The 13,293-nt window shown below is 38.1% G+C and overlaps 1 protein-coding gene across 1 annotated transcript; it reads left to right on the forward strand.

The window, feature by feature from the left end:
* Positions 1–5,277: 5,277 nt before the first annotated feature.
* Positions 5,278–7,559, forward strand: LOC146694260 (E3 SUMO-protein ligase ZBED1-like). Its single transcript, XM_085430341.1, has 3 exons — positions 5,278–6,084; positions 6,382–6,532; positions 6,638–7,559. Exons 1-3 carry the CDS (start codon positions 5,456–5,458, stop codon positions 7,082–7,084), a joined length of 1,227 nt encoding a protein of 408 aa, XP_085286467.1. The 5' UTR covers positions 5,278–5,455; the 3' UTR covers positions 7,085–7,559.
* Positions 7,560–13,293: the final 5,734 nt, after the last annotated feature.

The following is a 13,293-nucleotide window of genomic DNA, read 5'->3' on the forward strand; positions in this document are numbered from 1 at the left end:
TCCTTACGCTGCACAGCTGCCTCTTCTCTCATTCTCTCCCCCTCCCTCTCCTGTTGCTACTTCAATCATGAAACTGATCAATGATCAGCTGATCGGCTTTTCTCTCTTGTTTGTTTATCGCCCACTTTGCGCCAGAAAGAGGAAACCAGCGGATATTGCGCTAAACAACAGCAGCACGTTTAAGCTTGATCAGCTGTTGTTAGAATTTATTTAATATTAATTTCTAGTATCAGCTGATGTTTGCTGGAGCCACAGCTGTAAAGCTGCTGGTCATGATGTCTGTTTAGATATGTGGTGAGAGGGAAACATGAAGATGAAACCAGGAGATGTCCTTACTGAACCATCAGAGCTGAACAGGTGATGGAGAAACAGGTTTACCTTTTAGGTGACATGAATGAGTTGAAGTTATCAACTGTTTCTGAGAGACAAATAACACCAGGATCCTTTTTTATGTAGCTGACAGCTGGTAACTGTGCAGAGGCGGGTCTAGCAAAGTTTTGCCAGGGGGCCAGGTAGGGCATTAACAGGGAAAGGTGGGCACAAAGAAATACTTTTCTTTCTTATTCTCATTTAAAATACCTAGTTTTTATTAAATAATTATCTAAATCTTACAACCAAAGTTTTTATCTGACGTAAAATGTATAGAAATCATACATATACCAACAAGACTGTACATCACTGTCACAACAGGGTTTGTTTTCATTCAAAGGCTTTATGGCTTTACTACCTGGTGGGTCGGTCTGTAGTAAAAATGCCCAATTTTTTTGTCCCAGTCCAGCCCTGCAGGTTAATACTGGCAGTGTCACCATGCCAGCTGACTGTATTTTATCATCAGCCAGTGTTGTTCTTTATCAATATTACCAAAGTTTACCATAAGGCAGCATAGAAAGTATTTACTTGCTTTCAGGTTTTATTCAAATGTTAGTCTTTTCATTTGTTTCCCCACTTTTTTCCTGTTTCAAAATCAAACACCAGTTTGTGAGAAGATTATCTTCTTTTTTTAACAGGCAGATAAAGTTTTGCATTGGCATTGGCTAATTTGTCAATTGTTTGTTACAAATGTTCGTATTTTAATTTTCAAAAATGTTTTTGCCCAAAACATATGTGCACTATATGTCAGTAAAAATACTATGCAAATATTGCTGTCCTTGAATGCTGAGTAAGCACTGACAAAGCACTGATTGTATCTCTTGTACTTTATCAACGCAGTATCTAAAAACTTTGCACCGTAGTGGTTAAAATCTCATTCTAATAAGAGTTAAAAGTGCATTTGGTTATTAGGTTTATAGGATTATTGAATTATGGTTAAGGGTTGGTAGAATTTTTTTTTTAAACATTATCTGCCAATTAAATCTGCCACCCTTCTCCAAATCTGTGCCCCTACCTGGCCCCCCCAACAAAAATTTTCTAGACACGCCACTGATCCCTGCCTCTGCACCTGCTGTTGGTTTATCGGTGGATGTACCTGATTTGGGTTGATATTCAACTTCATAATCATCAAAGTAAGTCGGGAGATGTCTCTCTCGCTGAGTTTTCCGTCGCACGGATATGTCAGGGATATCCTGGTGCTTAAACTCCATGTCGTCCTCAGAGTAGCTATCTATCCGGCTCGAAGGACCACTTCTTAGAGAGTTATCTCTGGGATGCTGGGATGATAGCTCCCTCAGGACTTAAACTCCGGTCAGAGAGTGGGGCACAGAGAGTGATGTCCGGATATACTTTAATGGAAGTTAATAGCAGCTCAACAGTACAGCAGTAGGCATACTTAACGAATGTGGGAGGGGTGGACAGACGTGTGGTTCTGAATAACAAGAAACAAGGAGAAACAATTTTCACATATAAATATAACACTCGTCACTTCCCAACATCATGCCAATATAATGATCTGTAACCCAAATAATCAGCTGAATGCTCTGACATAAGAAAGTCCCACAATCCCATTTAAACAGGCAGGAAACAAGAATATCTATATATCTCAGACAACAGAAAAGACCTAATGCCCCCAAATTAGGAAAGGTCAGCAATTACATGGTCTTCAGTGCCCTCTTGTGGCTAAATAACACAACCGCGGTACACAGATCCAACCCGCAACAAATGCTACGGTGGTAAGTCATAGGGGTGGGTTTAAAAAATCGATTCATCGATTAAAATCGATTCTAACTGGAATAAAACGATATCGATTCATTAAATCCGGAAATCGATTTTTTTTTATACATATGTAGTTTGCCGCGTATGAAATTTGCAAGCGGTTAACATGAGGAAGTCACGCGAGAGTTAAGTGACCTGGACGCATGAACCATCATGGCTACTCCCGGGAATGTGCCACCGAGCCTAAAGGCAGATGTCTGGCAACACTTTGGAACTGTGAAGACAGTGAAGAGCCGGACAAAAGCAAAGCCGTATGTAAGATGTGCAAAATGGAGGTAAAGCACTGTGGAAATACCACAAATCTCAGAAATCATTTAACGAGGCATCATCCAGATATCCTGCTAGCAAAAACGGCCGACACCAAGCAACGCTCACTCGAAAAGGCATTTGCAGTGAAGTTTGAATCCACTTCTCCACGTGCCCAAAAAATAACCCAGTCTGTGGCAACTTTCATATGTAAAGATATACGTCCGTACAGCGTTGTTGAAAATGATGGCTTCCAAAACCTCATTAATACGCTAGAACCACGCTATGTTTTACCATCACGCAAACATTTGAGTGAAGTGGTAATCCCAAACATGTATGAAAAAGTGAAACACGATGTTACAGCCAATGGCGTGTCCAGCGGGGTGGCCTGGGGGGGCACAGGCCACCCCCCAAACCAGACTGGCCACCCCAGGTGCCACCCCAAAGGCAAAACAATAAAATTCAATCAAATATCAAATGTCCGATTATGTTTTCACGGTGACGCTCAGATATCCGAGTGTAAGTGAATGCAGCATCGGCTTCTGCGCTATGCGCATCACGTTAGCAAAGGTAGGAGAGCCAAGCGCGAAAGACGTCACTGCAGGAAACAATTTTTCGGTGAAAGAAAATGAGGACAGAATAAATGTCCCGGTAAGTAATATCAAGTTTGTTGAGTTTAGTAAACTTCGGTGAAATTAGAATACCAAGGAAAAAATAACACTTAAAGAATTATTGCAGCCGTGGAATATTTCAGACAGTATGCTACTGAGGGCAGCTAACATAAGAGTTATGAGTTATAAGATATAATCTAAGTCGTAACATTGCTGTATGGAGCTGCAGATTTGGTTGCAGGTTAACATAGCTGGACTGGCCATCGGGCATACCGGGCATATCCCCAGTGACTTATTTTTTATTTTTTTTGTAACGGCATGAACAATGAGAGGTGGTGGATTGGCCAGATGCAGGTCGATGTGTAGAAATAACTCCGTTGTTTGGTGGTGGCTATGACGGGGCTTCCACAGAGGCAACAGGTGGATGAGGGAAGGGGAGGCAGGAGGAGAGACCCGAAGCAGCCGCCAGTCCGAGTGTCAGGTGAACTGAACTTCAGGTAAGAAGTTATGACCTGCAGTCTATCTGGGTCAGATATGAACCAAGTTTAGGTGGAGTTTATTTTCATGTTGCTGACTTTTTACTGTCGGTTGCAATAACTCATACTGCGTTCTAGCCAGTTTGACGGAGTTTTTATACAGCTGGGTGGGTGCTATGATGTTACTGATAGTGAACTTTATTTTATTCATAAGGTTAGTTAGAGTTGCCAAGGGCTCCTTAAAAAAATGGAATGGTCCCTCATTCAGAGAAAATATTACGCGTTTCATATTGAGCTGAGAAGAGACGCAGTTTGTCCCGGACTTTAGCTAGAATGGAAAAAAGACACAAAGCTGGATTTATTCTGTCCTTACGCTGCACAGCTGCCTCTTCTCTCATTCTCTCCCCCTCCCTCTCCTGTTGCTACTTCAATCATGAAACTGATCAATGATCAGCTGATCGGCTTTTCTCTCTTGTTTGTTTATCGCCCACTTTGCGCCAGAAAGAGGAAACCAGCGGATATTGCGCTAAACAACAGCAGCACGTTTAAGCTTGATCAGCTGTTGTTAGAATTTATTTAATATTAATTTCTAGTATCAGCTGATGTTTGCTGGAGCCACAGCTGTAAAGCTGCTGGTCATGATGTCTGTTTAGATATGTGGTGAGAGGGAAACATGAAGATGAAACCAGGAGATGTCCTTACTGAACCATCAGAGCTGAACAGGTGATGGAGAAACAGGTTTACCTTTTAGGTGACATGAATGAGTTGAAGTTATCAACTGTTTCTGAGAGACAAATAACACCAGGATCCTTTTTTATGTAGCTGACAGCTGGTAACTGTGCAGAGGCGGGTCTAGCAAAGTTTTGCCAGGGGGCCAGGTAGGGCATTAACAGGGAAAGGTGGGCACAAAGAAATACTTTTCTTTCTTATTCTCATTTAAAATACCTAGTTTTTATTAAATAATTATCTAAATCTTACAACCAAAGTTTTTATCTGACGTAAAATGTATAGAAATCATACATATACCAACAAGACTGTACATCACTGTCACAACAGGGTTTGTTTTCATTCAAAGGCTTTATGGCTTTACTACCTGGTGGGTCGGTCTGTAGTAAAAATGCCCAATTTTTTTGTCCCAGTCCAGCCCTGCAGGTTAATACTGGCAGTGTCACCATGCCAGCTGACTGTATTTTATCATCAGCCAGTGTTGTTCTTTATCAATATTACCAAAGTTTACCATAAGGCAGCATAGAAAGTATTTACTTGCTTTCAGGTTTTATTCAAATGTTAGTCTTTTCATTTGTTTCCCCACTTTTTTCCTGTTTCAAAATCAAACACCAGTTTGTGAGAAGATTATCTTCTTTTTTTAACAGGCAGATAAAGTTTTGCATTGGAACTGGCTAATTTGTCAATTGTTTGTTACAAATGTTCGTATTTTAATTTTCAAAAATGTTTTTGCCCAAAACATATGTGCACTATATGTCAGTAAAAATACTATGCAAATATTGCTGTCCTTGAATGCTGAGTAAGCACTGACAAAGCACTGATTGTATCTCTTGTACTTTATCAACGCAGTATCTAAAAACTTTGCACCGTAGTGGTTAAAATCTCATTCTAATAAGAGTTAAAAGTGCATTTGGTTATTAGGTTTATAGGATTATTGAATTATGGTTAAGGGTTGGTAGAATTTTTTTTTTAAACATTATCTGCCAATTAAATCTGCCACCCTTCTCCAAATCTGTGCCCCTACCTGGCCCCCCCAACAAAAATTTTCTAGACACGCCACTGGTTACAGCCTCACTCAAGTCAGCAGAGAGAGTCGCTATAACCTGTGACAGCTGGACATCCAGAGCAACAGATAACTACCTGACTATCACCTCACACCATATCGACCAGGAGTGGAGACTCGTGTCTCATGTCTTACAGACAAGAACCACCGAAGCAAGCCACACAGCAGCTAATTTATCTGAAATTATGTTCAAAGCAATCGAAGAATGGGAGCTTACAAACAAAAATCCAGTCATCGTAACTGACAATGCTGCAAATATGGTGCGAGCTGTAGAAATAACGGGCTGGTTGCACATTGGTTGTTTTGCCCACACACTCAATTTAGCTTCACAAGCAGGACTGAAAGTTCCAGCTGTTGCTCAGCTGCTTGGCCGAGTGAGACGCATAGCATCCTTTTTTCATCGCAGCACTGTTGCAAGTCGCAAGCTTAAAGAGAAGCAAAAGATACTGAATCTACCTGCCCATAAGCTGGTGAATGATGGGGTGACCAGATGGAACAGCACATTGGAGATGCTGGAACGCTTCCTAGAGCAACAACCAGCAATCTCTGCAGCTCTACTCTCACCTGAAGTGAGGAGAAATGACAGTAATCTCTGTAGTCTTACAGAGGCTGACATAACTGATGGAGAAGATATAGTGAAAGCTCTGAAGCCGCTGAAAGCAGCCACACTGGTTATGTCTGAAGAAAAGTCCCCGACCCTTTCCATCATTGCACCTCTGCATGCACAGCTGCTGGAGAAGATGATCAGTGTCTCTCATGACTCAGCACTGATTAAAGACCTCAAGACTGCTGTATACGACAACTTGAAGTCAAGGTATGTTTATGAATTGTGTGTATATGCCATGAATGAGTGTAACTGTATGGATGCATGTATTACATGAAAATTCTTATTATAGTGAAAAAATCTATATATTATAAAAATGTTAGTTAAGCCCTCTTGTCTAGTAATAGGCCTTTTGATTTTATATCTATCTATCTATAGATGTTTATATATAAATTATGGAAACAAAGTCGTATATTAATGTTTCTGATCTTGCATGAGTGTATGTAACCATGCACATGTATATCCAACATAATAAACTGAGTTAAATGTGCAAAATCTCTTTTCAAGATATGTGGCCCTAAAGGACAAGCTCTACATTGCATCAGCATTAGATCCTCGCTTTAAGGCCCTGCCATTCTTGTCCAAAGAGACCTGTAACAACACATTCTCTCAGTTGGTGTTGGAAGCAGCAGGTTTGGAGAACGTGGACACAGCTATTGTGAGTTACAGAAACAAAAACAAAAAATTATTGGTTTTTTTGCACTACTCGAGTTAGAATATAAATAGTAATTTCTTTATTAATTAAGTTTTCATTTTTCTACAGCGACAGTCTGATGGTGACACATCTGAGGAAACTGTCCCTGACATCTCTCTTGGTGGTGTTGATGAAGTGGATTATGCCCCTCCAATTAAGAGGTCAAAGGACTCTGCATTAATTTTTCTCCTTGGGCCAGCCTACTCAACAAAAACCACAGCACCACAGAAAACACCAACTCAGAAGGCAAAGGAAGAAGTGAATCGATACAGGGGCGTTGAGCCTGTTGCACTTTCTGAGGATCCTTTGATCGGGTGGAGGGACCATGAAAGGGAGTATCCTCTCTTGGCTCTACAAGCAAAGCAGTATCTTTCCATACCTGGGACCAGTGTTCCTTCTGAACGAGTGTTTTCAACTGCTGGTGACATTGTTACCGCACAAAGGAGCTGCCTGACTCCACAACATGTAGACCAGCTTCTCTTCTTGCAGAAAAACCTTACAGTCTCAAAGAAGTGAGAGGGTAGTTATAAATAAGGCTAAATTGCATTAGTTTCACAGAGGTTTTACAATACTGTTCAATATGTTTTCATTTTTTGAAGTATTTTAAAAGGCAGTTTTTCATTTTCTGATCGGTCAGTTTCTGTCAGTTCACTTGTACATGCTGTGTTATACTGTGTGTCTCCAAAACACAATAGTGGATTTCAGAAAAGCTGTGTGAGACACTAACAGCAAAACTATTTCTCTGAGGTTTTACTGATGTTTACAAAAGATGTGTTCTATTTGCACTGGATCCCTGATCCACTTGAAATGTATGTATGAAAAAATATATATACTAATGTTAATTAAAAATTACATTATTTAACTGCTTTAGTATCTGTTCTTAATTTTGAAATTTATGTAATTCATTCACAAGGCTTAGAGGGTTCTTTTGACAGTACATATACAAGGTGAATTATCATAATTTTATATATATTATGGTTCATATAATAATATTTCGGACTGATTCAAAATCGAATCGAATCGAATTGAATCGAATCGTGGATCGAATCGATTCGGGACCTTGTGAATCGGAATCGAATCGATTCTAGAAATCAGTGACGATTCCCAGCCCTAGTAAGTCACATGCCTCTACCACTCTCGATAAATCTCCTAGCATAAACCCCCTGTAATCAATGTCAAAGTACAACCCGTGCTATAAGTGGAAATAGACTCGTAGAACTGGAGGGATTTTGACTCACATTTGCACAGGAACGCACACGGCTGGAGATCGCTATTCCCCCACACTCATGGAGAAAAAACATGGCTAGTGCTCCTCGGACTCGTGATACGGCAGGAGCGTCGTAAAAGCATGTGACGTCATCACCGCAGCAAACAGTAAGAACAAAGTGGAACTTATCGGCAGAAATTAACACTGCACTTATAGCGATGCGATTGAAATATAAGGAGACTTTCGGACAGCCCAGTTTCCAGATATTATCAGATTTTTATGTTGTTATGAGTTTTATTGTGTGAGTTGGTCAAAATATTGCGTTTAGTATTTTAAAGGTTTCTGTGTAATCAGTGGCATGCATGATTAGGCCCAGAGTAGTGAGTAACTGAGACACATGAGAAGTAGGGGAGAGCAGGAGATGTTTTAAACACAGCACAGTGTGTATATATTAAAGGTACTCATATTTAAAGATTTTGCTAGTGCAAACCAGAAATATCATTAGCTTTATGTTGTTGTGGGAACACAGTCCTGTAGTACTGAACATAGTAATGATAATAATAATAATTTTGCACAGCAACTACAGGTAAAAACTTGTTAAAAAAGCAAAGATGAGCAAAACAATACAAGTCGAATATTATAAAGAGTTCCTTTGCATACAACACAAAATGATCATAAAGAAAAGCACATTACTTTTTTTATAGTATATGTACAGACTCAGAACCCAGGTAATTGGAAACTACACATGTACTTATTTGTTTTTCTAAACACAAAGTTAAGCACATTTAGAGCTCCACTAAGTCACTTTTGAAGAAAATTCAGGGATTTTTTGCTGTTTTAATATAATAGTAATAATCTATGCAACCACATTCTTAACTGCTCAAGCTGTGATACTATACTTACAATCAACAAGAAAACATTGGTGCCTCCTAAATCATTTTTGTGAGTCTAGTCTTTCACAGCAACACGGATAATCTATACAGAGGTGTGACCAGATAGGGAATGGGGTGGCACCAGCCCCGGTCACCTTGACCACTTACTCACATTAAATAATTTTCCACATTTTTCACTATATTTATTTCTAATAAAATAATCCGATTTCTCATGCTGATTTCTTTCTTCCTTCTTTGTCAGCCCTGTGCCTCCTAAGAATTGAATTTGAACCTGAATTTGGATTAGAAAATATATTTATCTTCGAATGACATATGTGCTACAGAGCTCTCAGTCTTGGTTCTGACTTTTTTAAAGGTAAAATAAGTTACCAAAAACATTTAATTTCTTGTATTTAGCATTCAGGGTAACTTACAGCTTTCATAGGTGCAACATTGATAGACAACTTTACAGCATCATTGCTAGATATGGAGTTTGATATATGGGCTTCTCAACATTTTAAGCATATTCATTAAATAGTAAATGAAAACAAACACAATATTTCTGCAAGATAAGACCAGATTTCCATTAATCAAAGTAAGATTTATATTTTTATCCCAAATGTCAGTGAAAGAAGCCAGAGGGAATTGTTGATTCTCGAGGCACAGAGCATCTGGACAGAAGTCTCTCTTCCTATAAACAACATTTTAGGGAGATTGCTGAAAATGAGCTCTAGACTGCAGTAATGGGAGTAAATAACAGTGATTATTGACATTCAGGATTATTAAATATTCTTCTGGTTATCCAAAAGAAATGGAACTGGACTGGACCAAGATAAAGTGCAGTATGAAGGAGGTACATGAAAATGTCCTATTTCCATGAAGCAAACAAACTCTAATGATGCAACCCCTTTATTACCTTTATTATATTCATCTATTTGTGGTTTTCTTTTCTCATTTGATCGATTTCTCATCTCCCGTCTACAAATGTAGATTGAGTAGATTCATTCTTGCAGAACGTTGCAAGTGAATTTCAATAAATAATGTCAATAAACACATGAAATATCAAGTCTGTAACAAAAAAAAAAAAATCTCATCAGTTTAATGTTGAATCAGGCTGTCTAATGGGAAAAAACCCTGCTGTCAAAATGTGGCTCAAAGGATGTGACAGATTTGCTTAGTTTATTAAAACTCCAACACAAAGCAAAGAGGTACTGTGGAAATCACAGAAACACAAACAGTGTGCATGTGTGTCGTGTTTGGAGTTGTTGCAGGAAATGAGGTTGAATCAGAGTGGATGGATGGAAGAGACAAGAGTGACCACATGACCCAGCTTTAATGGCCTGCAAGGCCCCAGAGAGTGGTCCATGTTAGCATGTTGCCCTCTGATGTGACTAGGACTGCCTTTAGGATAGACCTCAGCACATCCAAACCCAAATGCTATAAGCAATTACAAATCTTAAATTTTACTTACGTTTATGTTTTGATTATTCTACATTACTTAATAGCTACATCACTTTAAATCTATTAAAATGGATTATATTGAACAATGGCTAAGAGGCCAAGAGTAACAAAATATACTGCTGCAGACACCTTGAGGCAGATATTTCATACTTAGATCAAAGAAAAGTTGGGTTAACTCCTTTTTAAATAAAAATCATTGGAAACCATAATTAAACATATCAGAACATTTTTTTCAATATCTGTCACAGGTATATGGAAACAAACAAACATGGAAGTAATTGAAGCAGGAAGCTGATATGATATTACTGAAAAAATATGCTTATCCTCTGCATCTCTGAACATGGATTAAATCACCAGCAGGTACAGCTGTACAGAGGAATGATGAAAAGCACAACAAATCAATTTATTAAAGTCAAAACACTAATTAAAAGTCAATTAAAATGTGTTTTTGTAATGTAAAGTGTCAGACTGTGAGAAATGTAAGATGATCCAAGATGATCCAAGATGATTTAAGATTATATATCCAAGTAAGAGTGCTTTAAAATCAAGTGCAGGATATTGGATGCCAGTGTAGCTCTGCTAAAACTGAACTCATGTGCTCTTTGTTACTCATTTAACGTAATAATCTTGCAGTAGACTACTGCATAAACTGCACCCTATTGATAGTCTTTTAAAGAAATCCAGTAAAACTTCGATGCAGTAGTCCAGTAAGCTAGAGATGAATGTATGAACATGTTTTTCAGAGTTGTGGAAGGAGTCACATATTGGCAATATTTAAGTTAGAATCTTAAAATAACTCAAAGATCCCTAACTTGTGGTTATACCTTGTCAGTTAATCTCTCTAATGTATGAGCTGATTGCATTTGGCTTTCAGGCCAATTAAAATCATTTCCATTTTATGCTCATTAAGTTTTTACTAAAACATTTGCAGTCATCTGACTGTTAATTTAGGTTAAAGATAGCCATGTTTCCCTATTCCCAGCACTATCTGCCATAAAGCCGCCATGTATAATGAAAAATGCAGTGGGCCCAGAATTCTATCCAGTGGTACACCGCATAAAATGACATGTATGTTTGATACTTGATCTCTACAAGTGATGAAGCATTGGAATTATTTGAGAACATTATCAGAAAAACCTGCCCAGTGAAGAGTGCATTATCAGCTGTGTCAAAGGTTGTGCTTAAAATGAGGACAGCAACCTTATTAGTGACTTACGTTAGTATGTGAGGTCTGAGGTCAATTACCATCTCTATGGGGGCAGTTTCTGTGCTGTGAAAAATAGAAACATTATAGTATAATGGGGCCTTAAATGATCACACTTATTCATTTTAGTAATTTAAATAGCTTTGATGCTTGAGGGCTGAAATGTTTCCTCATTGACATCTTACTATATAAAAGGACAATGCTTCAACCCACCACCCATCTCACAGAAAAGTACTATGAACAGGGCCATGTATCATGGTGTCTGAACTCTTATAACTAGCATCCAGAGAAGAAAACACCTGAACTTACATGTAAGACAGTGAGGATTATGGTCAGCAGGAAATTACTGTTAACCTCTGACCACTGGAACATATTTACATGTTTATCTCAGAGTGAGCAATCTGTTTATCATAAATGAATGATGAGAGTCACACTGGAAAAAGGTCACACTGCCTAAAAGAAAATACTGACTCTTTTGTAAGGACACTTTATTAAAGGTTATGAAAATACTAGCGTCTTTCAGACTACGTGAGGCATCTCAGTACACTGTTATCAAACATTTCAGGTAATTCAAAAAATATACGTTTGCCATTTTTACGTCTGTGTACAAAAAATACCCGACCAATTCATTTCAAAGACAGACACAGTATTAAGTCTGAAGTCACGATTTTGACATTTTTACTGGACCAGAATGAATGTTTCCTTTCCAAACTCAACAGTGTAAACACCTAAAATGAACAGCTTCTGTACACATCAACCTAGTTGTAAAAACAGTGAATGTTTTTGGTTTATGAACATTTTTCAAGTCAGTAGAGTGAATGCAGGGTAACCCTTTTTTTTTAGCTTTTTAACTTTAAATGAAAATATTAATAATTAATTATCTAATAAATGTTGAAGTCTTTTATTGAATGACACTTTTGTGCAATTTCACTGTACTTTCAGCATGCACTATTAACTGCCTGCTTGTCATGACAGCAAACCTTTTTATCTATTCAAAATTTCAAAAAAGGACTTATTGAGAAAGACATATATGCTGGTATCCAGATTAGGAAAAATGGTGGGGAGCCCCTGTCTGCTCTCCTTATTTTATCTGAGATGGCATAACAACTGCTCACAGAAGTCTTACAATTAACCACTGCCACAATTTTAAATATGATCAGTTCACCTTTATCAGTAGGCTACATATGACACGGTTATAATCCAATTAAAACATTATTTACAAACCCTTTACTTGATCCAAGTGTCTTAGCTAATTACAGACTGATTTCCTTGCTTTTATTTTGAAAATGATCACTTATAAGAGTTGTGGTAAGCTATATGATTATTTGCAAAGTAATGCTCTAGCTGAAGAATTTCGGCCAGGATCTAGAGTCCATCCTCATTATGGCCTAAGATAGTGAAGTGATTTCTGACATTTAATTGATTGAGAGTGATGTACAAAATTGGCACAACAAGTTACAACAGTAGTTAGAGTCTAGTTTGTTCATGTAACTGATAATCTCTTTCACACACACAATTCCTGCAGTTCTACAGGGTTATATTCTAGACCCAGTAATTTTTACATTATACATATTATATTATTATTAAACCCTGTATACATTTCCACTGCTATGCAAATGGTACTCAGTCATTTATGTCAGTTTTATTTATGAAGGCAAAACTATTAGTTAATTTTGTATCATCTATATTATCCATCTACTATTACTACAAATATTATTACTAGTGCCTTTTTGCCTTTATTAGATGGCACAGTGAAGAGTAGACAGGAAAGCAGGGAGAGTGAGTCAGGGTTTGTGATAAAAGTGAAGGTGTTGTACTGATGACATTACCTGGGCCTACAGTGCTACTTTTAGGGACCTTTTTTGTCCTTCAACATAAACCAAATAAACATCCACAAATGCCTTTTTTCATCTGTATATTGCTACCAAAATTAGAGCTCTGTCTCAGAGGGATGTTGAAAAACTAGTTCACACATTTGTGA

The sequence above is a fragment of the Copadichromis virginalis genome, linkage group LG14 (genome assembly GCF_057382275.1).
Source record: "Copadichromis virginalis isolate Kocher_CV1m ecotype Utaka linkage group LG14, C_Virginalis_male_GT1.1, whole genome shotgun sequence".
In the NCBI taxonomy this organism is placed as follows: domain Eukaryota; kingdom Metazoa; phylum Chordata; class Actinopteri; order Cichliformes; family Cichlidae; genus Copadichromis; species Copadichromis virginalis.